The 21,380-nt window shown below is 34.4% G+C and overlaps 1 protein-coding gene across 1 annotated transcript in view; it reads right to left on the reverse strand.

Annotated features, from left to right (window-relative positions):
- LOC128989343 (uncharacterized) overlaps window positions 1-18,852 on the reverse strand; it is a 30,082-nt gene extending 11,230 nt beyond the window's left edge. The window contains exons 1-6 of the mRNA XM_054411225.1: window positions 18,794-18,852; window positions 2,854-3,079; window positions 2,331-2,354; window positions 1,644-1,756; window positions 1,070-1,194; window positions 237-346 (exon numbers count right to left, since the gene is read on the reverse strand). Coding sequence (XP_054267200.1) covers window positions 237-346; window positions 1,070-1,194; window positions 1,644-1,756; window positions 2,331-2,354; window positions 2,854-3,079; window positions 18,794-18,829 — 634 coding nt within the window. The 5' untranslated portion in view covers window positions 18,830-18,852. The remainder of the gene's footprint in view (window positions 1-236; window positions 347-1,069; window positions 1,195-1,643; window positions 1,757-2,330; window positions 2,355-2,853; window positions 3,080-18,793) is intronic.
- Between the last annotated feature and the right edge of the window lie 2,528 nt (window positions 18,853-21,380).

Below are 21,380 nucleotides of genomic sequence, written 5' to 3' on the forward strand. Positions count from 1 at the left end.
AGATAACTTCTCATTGACTTTTTTAAGCAAATAAATCTTATGAAACAAATTTATTGCACTGAATCAATAATAGATACCAAAATTACAGTAGAACCCCGGTTAACCGAAAAAAGGGGGGGAGAGCTGTTTCGGATTTTACTATAGTAAACAATCGCTATTGTTCTATGTTATAGTAGTTTTTATAAAATCTAACACGTCTACTCTTACAACTAATGGCGAGTGTACAAAGAACTTACGTTTTAGAAATACTTGTGACTTGTCCACTTTGAAGTTCTTTAGAGGAGATGCCACTGGGAGTCTTTGCAACAGAATTGCTTTAATTTGCTCTTCTACTGGGGTGGGTTTCCTATAAATACAACAAGAAAATGTAACCAATACCGTTAGTTTTGAACTTTTTATATGTTTGCACATATTTATCATGTCCTTCAGTTATGGACAATGGATTGATTATCTACAACACAAACCAGAGCTCAGATTTTAAGACTAAAATGAGATTATAAAGGAGATTTTAGCTCTGCTTCTAACTAAGAAATAGATTATAATTTTTATTAAAATCTGAATAATCTAGGATACCAAAAAGTTAATGTTTAAACTATGAAAAAAGCGTGCAAACTTGGTAATATTTGTACTAGCTACCCACCATGTACGCTTCCATATATTTGAAATAAGCTGATGATTAAGACATATATGTAATGTTTATTATGTTATTAGATTAGGGGGTTGAAGTAGGCCTATTAAAAGAACTTGTATATGGGTGTGTGCCTTATGGTTGGGATATTTGACATCAATACAATCAAGATGAGTTTTTTCTGTTGTTTACAACAAAATTTGAGGGGTTAAACCACTTTTCTTTAAAAGCGTTTTAAGATTCTTGTATAATAATGCCACAAGTGTATACTGTAACACGAGGAAAAAACTGTGTTTTACATTTTTGTGGCTTTGATTTTCAGTTCTTTTAAGCATTTATGCTCAATATTATGTAAGAAGTTTTACAGTTTTCTTTTTGTACTATCTTACCCTGAGGGTCAACATTAAATGAAAATAGACAAAGGAAAAGCATTAAACTCACCGAGGTATTTTCCGCCTGTCCAGAATGAGTCTGAAAAATACAATTACACTTCCATTCTTGAAGCCCAGAATGTTGCACTGTTTTATAGCAGAGCTGAATTCAGTTCTTCTGAATATGCTCTCTATCTGGAACAAAAACTCAGTAACAGAATTTGATGACATAAAAATTTGAAAGTAATTGAACTTATTAAAAAACATTCTTGCGTTTCAGAAAACAAAAATGAAATATAGTTTCCTTTTGGGTGGAAATCGAAAATTAAAAAAAATATTCCTTATGCTAATAAATATTTAGTAAACAATTATTTTTGGTGATTTCAACATTGCTGGCAAAACAAAAACAATTTTACCACACCCTACCAATTTTGTAAAAAATATCATCTTCGACTGTATCATCAGATTAAACGAAACCTTAAACAAACACTAATTTCTAGCTTGTTCTTGCTAGAATAAAATTGTTCAAAACAGCCCAAGTGAAGTGGCATCTTCACTTGAAACTTACGTATTCCTTTTCATGTATTACAACGCAACAGAAATGTATGAGAGCAAAAATTTAAATAACACTTTTAGAAACTTGCCATTGATTTGTAGATCTGAGATTTTCTCTGGAAGAGTGGACTTGAATGGTCGATCAGAGAAATGTTGTACGTATCACCGCCCACCACCCTGAAGCTGCCGTCAAGCACCAAAACTGAAATAAGATACATCAAAATCAGCTCTCTGCAGGGTTCTATTATTGTTATTATTATTGTTTGAGAAATGCCTTAAGAAATTATCGGGGCAATCTCGATCATTTTTACTATAGGCCTTCTGCTAACAATGTGAGCACAAACGCATTTGTGTGAACAACTTCGTTATTAGTACAGTTTTTGTTATTTCAACCAAAGATTGTAGTGTAAAACATCTCATAAGATATGTTTACGCGTTCACATACAAGAGGATAAACATTAATTTTGTTATATTATGCATTCTGATTTCTGATTTGTCACATGTTATTGTTATCATTACCAGTCTCAATAGAAGTAGAAGAATCATTAACTCTAGTTACCAAATAAAAACTAATTTCGACAATAAAATAATAGGAAAAAAATTATAAAAATTATCAGTTTTTATGTCAAAAAAAACATTTTTTGTTGTTGGTTTAATGTCATTTTTCAAACAGTGTTTGAAGATAAATTATTTGACTAAACAGTTAAATTATTCTGTGAAATAAAAATTGCAGTAGATAAGGAACAGATAAGGTTAAAATAAAAATGCTTACTTACTTTGGGACACCTCCAGCTTCAGTGCTGAAAATGAAAAATATAAATTTTTAATATGATCAGATAATCTACACTTAAAAAGTTACAATATAGCTATTTGTATATAAAGAGCACAAAGTACGTTATTGCCACTCGAGAAAGGTTATGTTTGTTTTATTTAAGGTTATTTAAAGTAATGATGCATTCCTGCTCTAGAGCGGCAATAAGCTATTTTGCGTACTGTTTACAGGTATGGCAATGTGATAATTTCCATGCAGTGGTAGGAAAAAAATTATTTAAAACCTACCTACTACCACTGACTATGGATATGGCGGACTATCATGAAGTTGAAAACTTAAAAATGCACTTAAGTATAACAAAAGCAATGGCAGTACTTCACTTCAAAATACACTATTCACAAACAACATGTCGATTGCTGAAAAATGATTGCCAAACTTAAGTTATAATATAAGTTATAACTTTCATTATCTTACATTTTGAAGGGCCCAAAGTTATTTGTAAAGTGATTAAAATATCCAATGCTTACCTCCCATGTAGATGGCCAGCCCAGCGATGACCATCACAGCCAATATGATGACAAAGACTAGGACAGCAGCGAGCACACTGCACCACCGCCTCTTGCCGGGCCCTCCCCTCGGGTGGTACATGCCCAGGGGGGTGGCTGTCCTAGGGTCATGCCAGGGAGTCCATGAGGAGCACTCTGTGTAAGTAGGTTGGGGCTGGTATTGGCTGTAGTAGTTGTGGTTTTGTCTCTGGAACAGTTAACAATATTTTGTAAATTTCATCAGGGATTTCAGAGTTTTATAAAGAGGTTTAAAACAGGTAGATGTAAGTTTGGGCTTTGAAGTGAGTTTATCAATCAGTGTTTATTTAGTTGAAAGTTTGGTTACGAGGAGGAATTGCTTAAAATTATTTTCTAGTGAGTTGAAGTTGTTGAGATTAAAAGATTATTAATCCATTACAGTATAAGTTTACCTGGATTTTCATTACTCGTTTTAACAAATACATTTGTCTATTTACATTTCAGAGTAAAACTGTAAAAATCCTTTTTTTATGCATATAATATGTCAAATCGTTCCATATTTTATAATTGCCTCCCGTTTACAAACAGTACAACGCAAATCAAGCCAAATGTTCCATTTGTTCAAAAGTATTTTCATCTAAATTATTCTTAGACTCAACAGAGTCGTATACACAACAATGTACTGTGGATGCAGTACATCAACTCCAACCGCCCAATTTTGTTCTTGTTCTGCAAGCAAGATTGCAATCTCAGTTCAAAAACCTCATACGGAATACTGTTCGGGCACTCGTGCGGTAATGAATATAACAGTACCGGTCATGACGTACGCCGCTCCCGCGATGACAGATAGGCGGCGTGCGGCGTGCGGCGGTCTGTCACATATGTGCCGGCTACTGCAGCGTTCATCTTACTTTGGGCTTTGAATATTATACGGGCGTGCTTCACCTTACGGTTTGCAAGATACGTAATATCAATATCATATCACTGTATTTGCTATCCAGTTTAATACCAAACTGTGACTAAAATACGATCTGGAGATTACTACAACTTTAGTGGTGCCGCCATGGTGGCCTAGTGTGCAAAGGCCCTAGTTTGCTTGTATTAGTAATAGGATGGGTACGTAAAATATATGTGGCAAAACAGATAGTGTCCACAACATGTAACATGTAGCCACTCGGGGCCCATAATAGTTTTAGGTGAGATAATATTACTCTTCTGAAGAAAAAAAAACTTGTGCGTTGTAATGATGAACAAAAGTTGTCTCGTCTGTGGTAGGCCTAGTATATAAAATATTGAAAGTTATAGTACCAATCTGAAGGTTTTATTGTGCACTACTGTAACTAAAAGCAAACTCATTGATTTTTGGAACATGAAAGTCCAATCAATATAAAATAAAAATATGTATTGATAAAGAACACAATGTAAAAGAATATATTTTTATGTGTCACACATAAGTTCGCACACACTAACTGAGAACTTGGAAAACTTTAGATATCGTAACGATAGAGAACAACACCATCTCCCAATTTTTATTCGTAATAATTGTAGACAATCACTTTAGTTTTCGCCTTCAATATTCCAAGTGAAAGATGATGAATTGGCCGGAAAGAGAATTGAAAGCGCGAACCTTTTAACTGGTTCTAAAAGTTTCAAAACGTGATTACCAATCGTACCAAACATTTTTAAGTCTGGCTTTCTCCCAAAACAAATACATCTCTCTACATAATACTTCTTGTCAACACAAACCGATTGAACCAATGCTTTGTATTGCTCAATATATTTTGCGTGTTCAAACTCGGGAAGCAAAGATGAGATCAAGGAAGCAGCCATCCTGTGTCACAGGACATAGAGTAACATCCGACAGTGCAGCGTCCTGATCCTGATCCTTGTTATTACCTCATGTCCTGGCCTTGACTCGTCCTGCGCCCTGCGTACTGCACGCTGCTCGCTGACACTGTGGCTGCGCTCATGGCACTGGCCGAATAAAATAGTGCGCTTGCGCGCTGATCACATGCATAAGGATACATTGATAGCTGTATGCCTAGTTAGAAGCTTGTTTATAACCTACATTTTTTACGATTGATTATTATTTTAAATTGTACTCATGGTTTAGAAGAGAGAATGTGATGGTCTTTTTCAGAAGAGGGACTATTTCAACTGTGGAAACCCCACAGTTTAGGTTATGTTAAAAAGACCCAAATGTGACATTGCTTCATACAGTATTGGATCTACTGATGGACCGAGTATGAACGGGTGTGGTACACGAAGTTAAATTTTATTGACTATGTAAGATCTTCATTGTTCGAGTTTTCTAAACGCTCCGTGAATCGTTCAAAACTATACTTAAACATGCATCCGATGTACACAAAGAGTTAAGCTGTTTATAGACGCTTGGTTTTTTTGTAAGTCATAAATCTTTTAGGACAAACTTTAATTCTAAGAAAATAGCGACCTTCGAGAGACAAGGGCTAGATCCTCTATACTGTACTCTATAATCTAGATGAAAAAATCCCATAAAAATTTACCTACTTCAATATTTATATGTAGTTATAAATAAATCACTGGTGATCCAGATAAAATGAGACCCCTTTATATTATTTAAAATATTCTATGTGTATATAATTCTTAATGCACGAATAACTGTTTGTACCGGTAATGTATTATTTACTCCTTGTAGGCTTCCGATTTTCGAGTATAGGCTACGGCTGTGCCACGAATACTAGAAAAATACTAGAGAAAAAGTATTTTTCTAGTAATCGTGGGCTGTGCTGTATAGGCTGCTTCAGTTCTATACATAGATTGGCGGAATGCTTCCAGGATAAAATGAAGACTACATTACTATGTTGACAATATAGTGTAGAAAGTTAACAATAACTAAATCAGACGAAACAGTTTGTAAGAGGATTTAAAACGTATTACATTCCCAACGCATTCTCAGAATGATGACGAGAAATACGGGAACTTTATAGTGCTTACCATACAAAGAGTAACACCAACAAAGAATACAACATCCGTAACTAATTACATAAAGATGAGAAAAGAATGAAAGGGAGAGATGTCTTCCTCTCTTCTTCGACGCGTATAGTCCGTTACACGACCCTCTGATGTCATTTCGTGCTAAATGTCAGCAAATTAAACGACACGCGAACTACAGACATTAATGACGTGTTTGCTGCAGATGAGAAGTTCCCACGGCTGAACTACAGTAAATATCACAACTCCGCACAGGTGGCAATGACCACCTGCGAGCGCTGCGAGTCATTCGGAGAAGAGGCGCTTAAAACACATTTGCATCGGATGACATAGGCTGTACCAGTACAAGTCCGTGATGTACAACATCATGGCTGACGTACTGGTACATCAGCCATAAAATTTGAAAATTTTAAGGTTACAAAAAAATTTACCATCCATACAAATTGCTGCACTAACTTTTTTCACCACACTCATTAATTTATTTTGCAACACTCATTTTATTCCGCACTCATATTTTGCCACACTCCAGTATTCCAAACTAACTACACAAAACAGTGTGCTTTTGTTAGACACGTAATACGCGTACACTTGAAAATAAGTTGGCAACACTTAAAGATATTACGACTACGATCAGAATAATGTCGATCCATGGGATTGCTACAATCCCAATTTACAACAGTTACAACACCCGATTTTTAGCCCTTAGGGACTACTAAAAATGCAAACATGCTACTATCGAACAGCAACGCAAGTATAAAAACGGCTGTTTTGCTGCAGTTTAATGCAAAATTGAATTTTACAAAGCATATTTTGTTATTGAACAAAAAAATCTGAGTTATTAAAAGATTTGTATGATTTGAGGCATCGTGACGAAAAACTACCAGAAACTATAACCAGTGCTCATAATTTAATTCCTCTAATTTTCTAGCTTTTTGAAGATTCTAAACTGGACCCCGCTGTGCTTAATTAATGGTCCTGGCTAATATACAGCTAGTATAGGTCAGCAGCTAAGCTGTTTGGTTAAGTTACACAGATCATCTCATTCCATTCTACATTCATACATCACTAATTTCAGCTTAAAATCTGCATCAAAGTGTAAGTCGATGTTTTAAAGCAATGAATTGAATTAAATTAAGAAATCAGGTTTGATCTATGTCAATAGTTGTAGATGTTTGAAGCGGATTTAAGTGATTGGTTCATCGGTTTGAAATTGGTTGGTTCTGTCATTATGTAGATGGGAACGTCATGTTTTTTTCTGATTACAAACAAATAAGACGTGGTTGTGGTTTGTACAACTAATTGGTTTGGTCTAAACCAGTCTACACAAACTACCATCCTGCTTGCATTCGTGAGGTCCATGAACTGGTTTTTATATTGTTCGTAATCAACTGGTTGTCTGCTAAGGATAAGATGCTCGTTTAGAAAAGCTTTCAACACCATTACACCGATATTATCAATTAAAATTTAAACTTGTTAATCCTTTAGGACTAAAATAACATTGTAGTTGTAATAACGGTTAGGACATGTATTTTTCTGCAAACCTTGAATCCTAGCTACGATAGTTCATCCCACAGATGGTTCTAAATAATGTTTTAACCGAGCTTTTAAAAACTATAGGTCAATAGTCAATGAACTTCATCTATTCAAATAAGGTTTTGTGAATGTGTACTATAACAAAAAGTGTATTCTGTTTCAATCACCCCAGTAATGCAGTGTTTGTTAATTTTGGGTTTAGCCCTTACTAGGAAATCCATTAGTAATTCCATTTGTTCCAGTATCAGTTTGCAAACGAAATTCCGGACTAAAAAATCTCCTTAAACGATTTTCACCAAAAATTAGAAAACTGTGGCATAGCTCAGCAAAAAACATTTCGGATTAAATCTCTAGGTAATCTTCATAAACCAGATTTAGCTGTTGAAACCCCTAAATGTCCCTGGATATATTTAAATAAAGAGAGGGGATGAATTAGTGTGAAAATGTAAGAATGAAAACTTACCATACACAATTATTCGTTATTCTAACATCTTAATCCCCCACAACACAACATTTGAGTAATAGGTGAGTCATCTCTGTTATAAAATTGAATACCGAAGTTCCCGCATTCTTGCTGTACCCAAAAAGTGTCCCGTTAGATGAATTGGTTTTTCATAAATATAGTAAAAAATGCCCCATCGCTCTAAAACTGGTGACATCACTGTGGCTATATTGGTGATTGGAAGAGGCTGCTCGGTCAGTTAGGCAAGGCGTTCATGTGTAAAACCAACACTAAAAACGCGACCACGGTTGAGAGACTCGTCTTAGACAAGGGACGCTTGGATTCACTTTCCTCTCGTGAAGTTTTAGTATTATTAAGTATTGGATATATTTACAGACAAGGGAATAAGTGGATACTACCATTGACTATTACGGTTCATGTTTAAATGAAGAATGGCTATACTCTTTATAATGTAACCTTTCTCCTGACCCGGGTGTACCAGGGGACTGGCCAATGGTGCCCTAAGAGAACGGTCTGGAGACAGGTTTCATCATACAGACTATAGCTTTTGTGAGGTCTTGTGGGCGTTGAGTTGAGCCTCTATGGACCGTATAGGAAACTGCCATCTCTTCTTTACTGGAGAATTGGTTGGTCTGCATAACGCATAGGCAAGCAAACGACTTTCGGCCTTAGGTTTAGCTTAGTGGATGCAATGGACAAGGAGTATCAAAACTTTAAAAAAATGTTAAAATTGTTTGTAATAACTTCAAGTTTATATAATACCCTATCACTTAATCCCTCAAGTGGAGTGACGTAGTATGCGAGTATTTTAAGCTGGATGTGAATGCAGAGTCAGTGACCTAAGGAAGACGATCAATGTAGCTGTGAGGTGTAAGTGTTCAAGATATTTTAATCTTTTAGTCCAGTTTAAATGTTGATCTTAACACCTCGACGAGCCCTGTGATAACTCTACTTGATCCTCCGGTAAAAATTTGAATCTTTTATTACACTTTGACCAAATCGATTCTTATCTGAAGTATAGTTTTCAATCGTTTATTTCCTGGAGTTGTTCTGGTGTGATTATTTATTTTCACCGTTCTTAGCGTGATGTGATCGTGACATTTCAGTGATGTTGATCCCATTTGAGGCTGTTCTAAGATAATCTTCACCCTGTATTATTCCCCAATTTAATCCAGCTCAATTCAGAGTACCACTATGAACGTCCGATGATGGACGAGATACCGTTTGTCCAATCGGTTTAGAATACGACAACACAATTTTGATCGTACAATCTAGATTATGAGGGCAAATGGGGCAGGACTCCCACGGCAGGATCAAAGGACACTTCGTACACAATGGGACCGCGGGCCGGCACTAATGTGAGGTCCTGCGCCACTGACACGGTCCTGCCACCAGTCGCAGGACACATATATAACAGCACACTCGAATGGGAAATGTTGAAAAATACCATCGCATATTGTGGAAATATAGTTATACCCTTAGCAACATAGGAATGCCGCTGAAAAATGCACTTCGGCATTCAGGGGCACATATTGCTAAGGGTGTAATATATAAAATGATAAGGGTGCACGGGAAGATCTAGTGGTTATATCGCAGGACTTCGGTCCTTGTGAACGTGGTTCAATACCTCAAATCACCGAACTTTGTGATAACGTTGTGGTTCGGAATCGTCTACGTTTGAGTTTGACGAGGAAAAACTGAGCGAAGCCTATTCTGAGAATCGAATCTACGTCATGGTTGACAGCAATTTCAGAAACAAAAGATTATCGATCTCATTTCAAGTTCAAGTTCTCCAATGACCAATACAGAATCATATTCACTTGAAACTTTTCCCCTAATTTTAATATGATTTCTGTAAAGAAATGTGTTTTTTCTCTCTCAATAAATCACAGTTTTTCATCGAACGTGCTAACACAAGAAATTAATTACAAATAAAAACAATCAAACGCATATTTATTCTTGCATGTTCATGCAAACATCTATCTATATATATAATACGTGAAGCCGTATTTTGTTAACGCAACTCCTCCCTTATTTGTGGACCAATTTCAACGTTTAAGGTGTCAAAAGATTCGTCTCAATATGTAGTTTTGCAATAAGGTTTTAGAACTTTAAAATTTCTATTCTTTAGGGCGTGAGACCCTCTCAAAGGTCGGGTTTTCCCCATAAGAAATACATTGAACAATTTTAAAAACAAAAAACAGCTGTTTATAAAAGGAAACGCATTATCTCTTTGGGAGTAAATATTAATGTTTTAATATTCAGTAGGTTAAGAACAAGTTAAACAGTTAATCAGTTTTGTTGGAAGAACGGAATATGCCTCAAGTTGAAAGAAGAAATATTGAAAACGGGAGGAGGAAACAATTAATAATAAGGTATCTTATGTGTATGAGAAGAGTAGAGAAATAAAGGTCTAATCTAACAGATACACATCCATATACACATGCACTTGGTGAGATGAATAATATTTGCCAGTTTTGCTATGCAACTTACTTTGGAAGTGAAAAAATATACGAAGCCCATACGAAGCCGTGTTGTCACGGTTGTAAAATAAACTTGCCTAATGTCATATCAAATTAATGTATGCAAGAGATTTTACTTAGGCTATGACACTGGCGGATCGAGATATTTCAAAACATTTATTAGAAACCATAATAATGCCTTGAGTTGATAAGTCCAATTATTAAGATTATACCAAATCTTGGCGGACTTTATGTTTTCATTGTAAACTTTTGTATTACTCGCTCTACTTTAATTGAGGAAAAACACAAATGGATTGTTTACTTCTAGGTTATGTTGCCAGTTCCTCGAAAAAACGTATAAAAAGTTTTTTGACTGAATTTTAGTTGCAATATTAGACATAAGTGAAGGAATTAGTGTTTATGTATTCAACGATCGAGTAGTTAAATCAAGTTTATTTTTATGATTAAGGAGAGGCAAATAATATACATTCAAAATTTTGGGACAGGTATTAAGAGAAACCCCACTGAACTACGTGAGGACGTTCTGATGCGAGGCATATACTGTGACTAACACACAACACGTGAAAATATGTTAACAAACTATCAATGGTGTTTCTGCTTTAGGCCATTTAAAGGCTTTCCAGTTGATAACCCAGAGTTTGTGGTTAAAAAATGGAGCACATTAAATGGTTGATATCACTCCACTTTTCAGGATTCTCTACGGAGAAAATTCGTTTGATTAGGGGGATGTCTAGGCAACAGTTTTCTTCAATTCTCAATGTTGGAAAATCTTTGTTGCAACATGTTAGCTCGAATTGAAGCAGATCGTTTAGCATTCATTAGAAGCTATCAGTTAAAACTGAGAGCAGAAATAATGCAGGTGAATCTTGACGACGCAAATAGAGATATTTAAAATTAGTTTCTAACAAGTGCTTAAACAACTCTAAGATGTAGAGGTAGGCCTAACTAGAATTACTCGAATTTAAGCATGGCGTTTTCCTCGGCGTTATATTTCGGCGTTTTTTTTTTTTTTTTTTTTTTTTATACTATGCGGCTCGTTGAGCCGCACGGGTTCTCTAGTAAAGAATAATAGCAGTTGATGGGTTAAGTTAACTGTAATTCCTAATGGCTAATCCAAAATATTTGTTTTGTTTCCAGGTTTGTATGCTGTGCTTTGTTTGATACAATCTAGCATTTTAACATCATTAGTAATTGTCAGGGTTTGAACTTGTTTCTCCAAGCTGTATTGGTATCTACTAAAGCAGCCACGTCCTCACTGTAAGAACGGAACGGCACGAGTAGACAATTTAAGTTACAAGCCTAGGCGAGTGCCTTAAAAACTTCTAGTTCTACTGTCAATCCACCTACTATTACACTTAAAATTGAACGTCTGTTTCAGTAAAATACAATTCTACGTACACCCGCCGTTTAGCTTTATTTTCGAGAGGGTTTCAAAGCATTTCTTGTACTTCTTAAATGTCAAAAACTAATAAATCGCCTTAATTACCTTATATAATCAGAGTGTAAATACAAATAAAAGTCGCTAGACATGCTGCAATACAATACTCTTTTCCTACAGTCACCCGACAAAGTTGGCTTCCTTGTACTGTTTATAGTACAGAAAGCTGCTAATTGCTGCATATTTATACTTTGCCGTACGGTTTATACTTTGCCGTACGGTTTATACTTTGCCGCACATCAGGATTCCAACGAAACAACACAAAACAGCGTGGTTCCATTATGCACGTAATCCGTGTACGCTTGGAAGTAGGTTGGCAACACTTAAAGATAATTATACTATGAGCAGCTGATTGACTATTATAACTACGATTTCAGGTTAAATCTCAGGTCATTTCGTGTTTATAGTTTCGGTATTTCTGAACTTTCTGGACTTTTCTTTTACACGTTTTAAAACCTTCCTACGATCTTAATAAACAAGAAAATACCTTTTAAGCATTTTTTTTTAGGCGCGGAAACCACTTCAAATTACAAAAACATACGGAACTATATTCTCAAAACGCGGAGTACATTTCTTGCCGAGGAAAAATAGCGGAGTGATATGGACCGCGGGTACTACTTTCTCTAGGACACCATTTGTGTTGCCAGCTGAACCTAAAAACTTGTTGCATAGTGTTTGAAAGACTAATTATTTATATGCTTTATATGCTTTACTGTAGGAAAAATATAATGTGTAACACGAGTGAAAAAGGCCTTTGCTGCACTCGAGATCATTCCACACTCGCCTGCGGCTCGTGCGTAAACATTGCTCTCGTGTGCAGCAAAGTGCCACTTTCACCACTAGTTACACAAATAACTATTGTTTAGATCTACTTCTTTATTATGCAGCTCAGACGCTGTGGGGTACGGAGGTATACGACAACAATGGACTCAATCAGCTGTTTTCACACCATTGTTTAGTAACCGTGTCATTTGTCTTCCGTCTCCCACGATGAAAAGGTAGTAAGCCTGCATACTCTTTAGGATACCGAGACAAATTCAATATTTTAAATACAATGAATGTTAAGATATTTTGAAATGCATATTGTTTGTCTTGTATCACACATATGTTCTAACCTTGGTGAAATAACAATTATGAGAGTGAATGTCAAGTTAACTCTACGTTAATTTTATTTATGTTTATTTTTATTTATGTACCTATTAAATCTATATTTATGTTTATGTATTCTCAGACCGAATTTGCGGATGTTACAGCGGACGGATAAAATGCTTTTCATTTGATGCTACAAAAAAAATATATTATATGCTATTTTGTAACTGGTCACACAATTTGAAAAGTGACCAGTTTAAATTTCTCAAGGATTTTAATTAATGTATGCTGTGTTTTATGCTATGGGAAATAAATTTATTTATTTAGTTTGGTCATCGATTAAGTCATCTCAGAAATAACATGATCTGTATTCTTCCACTTGTGATATTTTCACTCAAAATATAATAAAATAATGGACGTTTTGGGGGCCTTTGCGATGTAGTTGTGTTCGATACAGTATGCTAAATAAACTCTGTTTAATTGGTATCATGGGAAAGGTTCTAGAATTACAATTATAGTGTATTGTGTGTTTGTGAATCATACATTATTGTGTAGGCCTATTATTGAAAAGTATAATACTCAACAAATAACGAACTCTCTTTATTTGTTAAGTGTTACCTCCTCAACAAATTGAAATTGTTGTTGTTCCTTATACTCATAAGGGAAATATCTTTAGGATTGTTTATGATGGAATGGCATTGTGGTCAAAAAGTTAAGTTGAGTTTGGGATTTTTGATTTCGTTTATTATTTTGTTTCAGCATTTATTTTCTCTCAGATGATCAAATATTGGAATGTTTTGGAGGTTGTGGAATGAAAAAATTTGGTTTGTATACTAAACATACTCAATTTAAGCTGTGTTATGGCTAATGTGACCTAACGGTAGTTTATTTAAATGTGCAATTGTTGTACAGTAGTTAATTTAAATAATAAAAATACAGGTGTACCATCAATTAACAATGGCATTGAAAGAGAGCGGTACTTTTATTTGTGGTGGTGTGAGATCAAAGGAGATTTTAAGTGACAAAGTGAAGGATAAGTTACTAGTTAAGTTTTCCCCCTAATGGCCTATGGGATGATATTTTAGGGACTCGTAAAATGATATAGAATTGTGCGTATACGATTATATTACGTATCAAACAAACAAGTTGAATCGTGTTACGACAAAAGTATTCAAATTACTTTATTATCAACTGTACGTCCCTAATACATGATAATAATAAGCAATCAGGAACTGCGTAAATGAAGAGTATTTTCTAGAATTTGTGGGAAGTGCGGGACATTCTTTACTGCTGTGTGTATATTATGTTTTTTTTTTTTTTTTTTTTGTAGTTCGTACAGTATTTTATTTTGATTAGAGGGCCGATTGATGAAACATTTTTAACGTATGGAACCTATGAATGGATTCGCGGTACTTTCGTATTTCGTATTATACAGACCACGCCGATAAGTCGACTTCCAAATAAGATTTTGATTAAACAAAATCTTCCTAACCTAACCTACTCTAACTTGCACTAACCATTCTTAGCTTAGGTAAGGTTAGGTGTGGTCGCGGTATACGTAAGTACCGGATTGCATTTCGTCCAATCTTCATCGTCAATATATCATTACTTACGGTATATCGATAGACACCACAGACCACAGTGATGGGCTCGGCTGAGTGTGAACGTGTGTCTGTTATTGCTGAGTTGCCGTTATATTCAACAACGGAGCTGTCAGGAGCGTAGACACAACAGACGCAACGTACTCTCGGCACTGCCTTCCCCTCGGCGCTCGCTATACGGGCTTTGTTTGGGTAGGACTGTTGACACAGTTTCGTCGACATAGTTTGCTCCTTGACACTGGTACATGTTTATTGAAACCGCATTACTAAATAGAGCTAGTGAAAAATATTCACTCAATGAAAAAATAAATTATACATTGATTTAATACAAAGTTTTTATTAGTTTGTGGGTTATTATGTCACATTGTTTGGAGGCCAAGGTCTTTCTTCTTCTCTTTCTTTTCTCTGGACTGTTGTGTAAACTGATTCAGATGCTGAATTCTGCATATTAGATTTTGCATACACTTTTATGTTTATACGTAAACACGAAAAATCCTTAGAGCCTTAGTGTCATTAAATCAAATTGATTTAAACCAAGGTAAGAATTAGACCTAATGCTTTTTTTCAAATATTGTTCAAAAATTTTCTAAAGTACGTTGAATTCATTACATGTTTTATCTGGTTTACTTTTATTTAGTTGGATTCAGGTATAGGTTTAGTTTCAAATTTAGTCCACGCATCGTAAAATAATTATTAAATATGAATGCACAAAAATGCAATATAATACAAATTAAATGTTTTTTTTTTAGATTTATTAAGGCTACTGTACCAGTGTACCATATTAAGTATACAAATGTGTTAAATCAACATTTTTATGTTAAAAGGTATAAAATATAGTAGAGTTTTTGTTGTGTTATTTTGAAAAAAGTTTTAAAACTAATTCCCAAAAGGTGTAAATTATTTCAAAAGGCAAACGCTATATTGGTAATGTTAAATCTCATTATGTCAACACAAGGTAAAAACTAACTGTATATTCGGGTCTAGGACCTTCAAGTCATTCACACAGGAGTTCTGACAATATAATATGCATCACGTTTGACCGGAAACGACTCTGAGATGGAATGAATACAAACATCACTCGTTAGAATGCAAAGACATCAGCTGTCTTCGTCGGATCACAGTTTTGTACAAGAATGCATCATGTCCATTGTCTGTCGAGGACATCTTATCTTGTATCTTAAAAACTTGCCAGATAGCCTGACCATACTGGTTGTACCAAAAGAAAGGTTATAAGTCCTCTATGTGCAGGGTTTATTTGTATTTTGAGAATATTTATGATAATTGGGTCAAAAATGGAAATTAAACTTTTCCCATGGAAATTTAACATGGGGATAATCTATATATTAATAGACAAGCATTTTTATTGAACCCCTTTTTTTCTCAGCTCGTGTGCATCGCAGGGAAAATCTACGCATACTGTTGGAAATAAATTTTTCTGTAGATGTGCAGCCTTAGTAAATTAAAATAGGCTCAAAAATAAGTACAAACAAAGAATAAAAAATAATAATTAACGTGGGCCTTATGGGTTGCAATGCTGGTGACGAAATAACAACGTAATATAAACAGAAAATCAAAACATATGGAAGAAATTCCAATCACATGTTTTATTTACAGCGTGTGGTGAAAATAGAGAAGTCGAGTCTTCGACTTGACTTTTTTGGTCGAGTTTTCGACCTTTAGTTAACTACGCTACATTATTAATTACGCAATGCATTCTGCCCAATGAGCTAAAAAATAAAACTAAACTCATATTGTAGTTTTTCTTTCAAACATGGGAGATAATGTTAAAAAAAAGGGTGTACTCAAGTTTTTAAACAGTATTATAAATTTATTGATTATGCTTAAAATACTTAAACGTTCAAAAATGTCTTTATACCAGTAACGTATCGATTGTTTATGTATCTATAGTAGTTTGACATTTCTGAAAACATTCCGACAAAATAATTATCACATGAATAATATTTGTAAATAAAGACTAAACGAACGTTTAAGAATGTTGCTATTTAGTTATGAGTGCATGTCGTACTTTTCAAATATTTCAAACGATTAGGATAAGACAAGGTACAACATTGCCTAACGTAATATGAATGTTATGACACTCGATGACTTATTCGAGACACTTTAATTAGGCCTATTTCTTGCTGACTTAAATGTGGATTTGTAATAATAGAAAATAATATTTAGCACGCAAACCATACTGTAATTACAGTAATCGTGGGGTAAATAATAAATTTCTATTTTAAAAATAAAACATAATCGATCACTTTTCTCAAAATTTAACTTTTAAATTGTGTTTATCGCCAGGATATAATGTTTTTTTTCAATCCAGCTCAATAAATTTTTATGTTGTTTTACCAACTTTACTAAACGAATAAGCATAACAAACACAGGCAATTGAGTAGGAAACGAAAAATGAAATTCATTTTTCAATTTTGTCTAGCCAGTTTTTGCTCACTTTTGATAAGTAACTAATAAATAATGTAATTTTGAAATCACCCACCTAAATAAGTTAAATAAGTCCTTTATTGGGTAAGAAACTGAGTAGTAATGAGTTTTGAAATAACAAAGCTGACAAAAACCTTACCCTACCTTTGTAACATCTTAAGCGAGTAAGTCTCTAAAATTAAGTGGCTACTAAATTAACTAGCAATTTGTACTAGGCAGGCGCATAATGTGAAACTATCTCATAATAAACATTATGCCACTATCGCCACAGAAGCGCCAAGCGGAAGCCTCTATTTCACGAAGGTCTTAGGTTCGTTTGCACCTCGTTTGCTCGTTATTCCTAACTACTTCCTCTATCTCGGGTTTTGTGGGTTGATAACACGAATGGTTGCCCTCAACTTGATAAGTTTCGAGGCACCGCTAGTTAAAGTAGGTCGGGGAAAACATAGGGGTGTCCTTTGTCGAAACGAACATTTCAATTTTGCTGACACTCGAATTTTGTTTTTTGAAAAGTAAAAAAATTATTTACGATTTTACGCTGACTTCAGTTTGAATTAATTTTACTTTTTGCGTGTTTGGTCATGTTAGTTGTGGTTTAATTAATTTAAAATGAGGAAAACAAGAGTATACAATATACTTCGAATTACACAGAAAAGTACGCATAGGCCCTACTCCTCAAACTGTTTGTTGGTGATCGGATTTTGTATGAGCTAATGAAAATGAGCGTTTTTGTCGCTTTCTCACTACATTGATTTATTATTCAAGTATAATAATTAACATTTAGGAAATATCAAAGCACAGCCTTACATGCTGCATACAACAGGTTGACAAGTAATTCAATTTATTTGTATGAATTGAAAGCTATTTTTTCGTACCCACAGAATTTGGTGCTTTGTAAGAATATAGAATTTTTATTTAGGCTAATTTTGAAAAGGAGACGTCGTGTAAATTATTGACTGATGTGTGCTACATATTGTTTACACAAACACATCTTTCTGAATTATATATATATATATATATAATACTAGATAGCATATTAATCTATTATTAAGCAAGAATAGTTTACATAAATTATCTACTATGTTCCACGTTAGCCAGACCCTCTGCCCTAAGCAAATAAAGGGAAACATGTAAAAATACACAATCCTTTTTGAAATTTTTTTTCTGACTCTATTCCAACTCCTTTACCCTACTAATTGGTCTCTTAGTTTTACGTAAGAAAATTCGTTATTTTTTATAAAGACCACCGCATATTCTTGGTAGATAGTTCATTCGACGTTTTTAATCTGACAATATAGTTATTTAAAAACTATCTGTCTCAAACATTTTATGTTTACAACTTTCACTCAGCCTTACATGGAAATATTTTTAATAATATTGTTTATTGTCAACACCGCTTATTTGTTAATCTATTTCAATTTTAATATCTAGGTAAAACAAAAACGTTGGTTGAAAACATGTTTTACAGTTGAACCTCAATAGTAAGAGTAACCAATGTATTTGAATCCCTTCGAAACTCGGATCTACTCCCAACAATATCTTATTATGAAAATCCCCAATATTAAGGATACCTTAAACAAATAATTTTGTTATCTCAATGATACGGTACTGTATAAGTAGAACTTCATTAACAACTGTCCATATTCTGAAAGCCAAATTCTATTTCAACAATTCAATTTACAAGTCCAATCACTACCACAAGCACAATATAGTTTTAATCACATAAGTACCTAAGTTACATTAATTGGCTATGTTTCTCACTGTTAAATTAGGCAGACTTCGTTGCGAGAGGAAGGGTACAATCCCCGACGAATCCGTACAAATTGAAAGGGTTACAACGGTTTCCATTTTAAAAGGGTTTGATTCCTACATGCACAATACATAGAGTACTAAAAAGTAAAAGCAGTTGTAAACTCACCTGGTAGTACCTCGGTGGTCTATGATGAGCGTCCATGTCCTCCGCTCCTCACGACTCCAGAAGTGGCATTGAACTTGGAGCGTCTCTCGAGCTTCCTTCCTTCCACACTCATTATCCCCTCCTCCCCCTCCCTTTACCTCTATCCTCTTCCTCCACTCCACTCTCCCTACCACTTATCACGTTTGTTTTGTTCCCGTCCATCAACGCACATCTTGAATGCCGAATGCTTCTTTGTTGTCAGCTTGAATGGCTGCAGAAGTTGCGTGCGCTACGTCTCATTGATGGAAATTGATTTTTGTTATACCCAGCTGATCAGTCGATCAGCTGATCATTATTTACAGTATTATTATTGTTTATGTTTTTAATTTACAGTTTTGTTTATAAATTTTCAATAAAATGAGTTCATTTTATTCTATTCGTTTATTAAAACAAAAAATGGCGAGTGATGAAAGAAGTTACATCAGAAAACTGAAACATCATGGGAACACTAAAAGGACAAATTACAAGAACTATACACCTGTTAAAATTTCAGTCTATGATGCTCCTGACAGATTGTAGCAGAGGAAGCTTGGCATAAATTCATGTTACTACATGAAGATTGAAGATTGTAAATGAAAATGTTTTTGAACAAGAACAGGCCTACAGAGCTGATGTAGAAGAGGTATTAGGGGTAAGAGCATTATCACAGCCATTCTTTACAAAAAACAAAACTGTAAATTCAAAACATAAACAATAATAAGAAAATAATAATCAGCTGATCAGCTGGTACAGTATAACAATTTAGCAAATTTGACTTTTTTAACCTTTGACCTACAGATGTATTATGTATTGGATCTTATAGAATGGTCAATGATTTATTCAAATTATATAGAATCGGTTTTAGAATACAAATAGACTAAATGAATTTCTGAGAAGTCTGCTTATGTTAATTACGTATTTTGTCAAATTTGTCAAAGTTTAAATCAACTCACCTAAAATCTTGTAAACTATTGCATCTTTTTTTGTCATAACTATTATAGTTCCAAAAACTAAGGAAGAAAATATAATTAGCAAATTAACCTAATTTTGCCAGTCCATGAGCTTACTCCGAGTGGTTCACACCTACTCTATATTTGAATAAGAATGAATGCATGCTTTATTATTTCAGTAAAGTTTTGGATACAAATTATGCAAAAAACAAAGTTATGAAAAATAATCCCCAAATGGGCTAGTGCTTGTGGTTGGGGATCAAGTCCATCTTATGGATTTAAAAAAATAGGATAACATTTAAAAAAGAAGGAAATGGTTATTTGTGTAACTAGTGGGCAAAGTGGCACTTTGCTGCACACGAGAGCAATGTTTACAAGGTGATTTAAAGGTATTTTCTTGTTTATTAAGATCGTAGGAATGTTTTAAAAACGTTTAAAAGAAAAGTCCAGAAAGTTCAGAAATACCGAAACAATAAACACGAAATGACAGGTTAAATCGTAGTTATAATAGTCAATCAGCTGCTCATAGTATTATTATCTTTAAGTGTTGCCAACCTATTTCCAAGCTTACACGGATTACGTGCATAATAGAACCACGCTGTTTTGTGTTGTTTCGTTGGAATCCTGATGTGCGGCAAAGTATAAACCGTACGGCAAAGTATAAACCGTACGGCAAAGTATAAATATGCAGCAATTAGCAGCTTTCTGTACTATGAACAGTACGAGGAAGCCAACTTTGTCGGGTGGCTGTAGGAAAAATATATCGTAACACAGAATTGTCACAAGAAGAAACAAATAAGTTTAAGAAGTATTTAAGAAATTAACTACAGCTGATCCACATAGTATGTTACCTACCATCTAAAAGTATATGGTTTGATGTAATCGATGGATGATTGTTTGGGGGATTACAGCATTGCTAGTTTCCATTACTATTTAGAATCGTGTTTCCACGGTATTTCGATATCTGCTACTGTACTTGATTCCATTTCCATTTTAGGCGCTGCAAGCCCTACATAACTACACTGTTAAGTAGGTTATGTGTATATTGTTGAAACATGACATTATTTTAGACACAATGCTGTGTAGTTTAACTTTGGGGTTTCACTTTTACTGCTAAAGAAGTGAGGATACAGCAGAGTTTTAGAACAAACTTTATTTTACAGTTTATTAACATTATTTCTTAATAATGCTAACCTTTAATTAAATTAATAACGAAAAATGTGCGAAAAATTAGTGGTTTTAATGTTATGTTTTAGTGTAAACAGGCAAATGAAACAGCTGATCGACAACAAAGCTACACACATAATGCAATTTCACTCCAATCTAATCTCATAAACAATTTAGTTGCATTTCTATCGTTTGTTAATTTTGGTAATTAATATTGTTCTCGAAGAATATATCGGATTGCATATTTCTAACCTCATGAAAATTCAGGTTTTACGTTTGTGATGGATGCCGGGACTATGAATACTTAAGAGAAATATATTTATGATACAAACCCGCCAAATTAAAGTACAATGAACTTTATTTTATTAACTGATTAGTGTAGGTAACATGGTGTGTAATATTGCTTGTCGTTGTTTGTATAACTTATTGTAGTTCTCTTTTAATTGTTAACA

This window comes from Macrosteles quadrilineatus, unplaced genomic scaffold (assembly GCF_028750875.1).
Source record: "Macrosteles quadrilineatus isolate MER2022 unplaced genomic scaffold, UCM_ALF_1.0 Scaffold_3__2_contigs__length_128488019, whole genome shotgun sequence".
Taxonomy (NCBI): Eukaryota; Metazoa; Arthropoda; class Insecta; order Hemiptera; family Cicadellidae; genus Macrosteles; species Macrosteles quadrilineatus.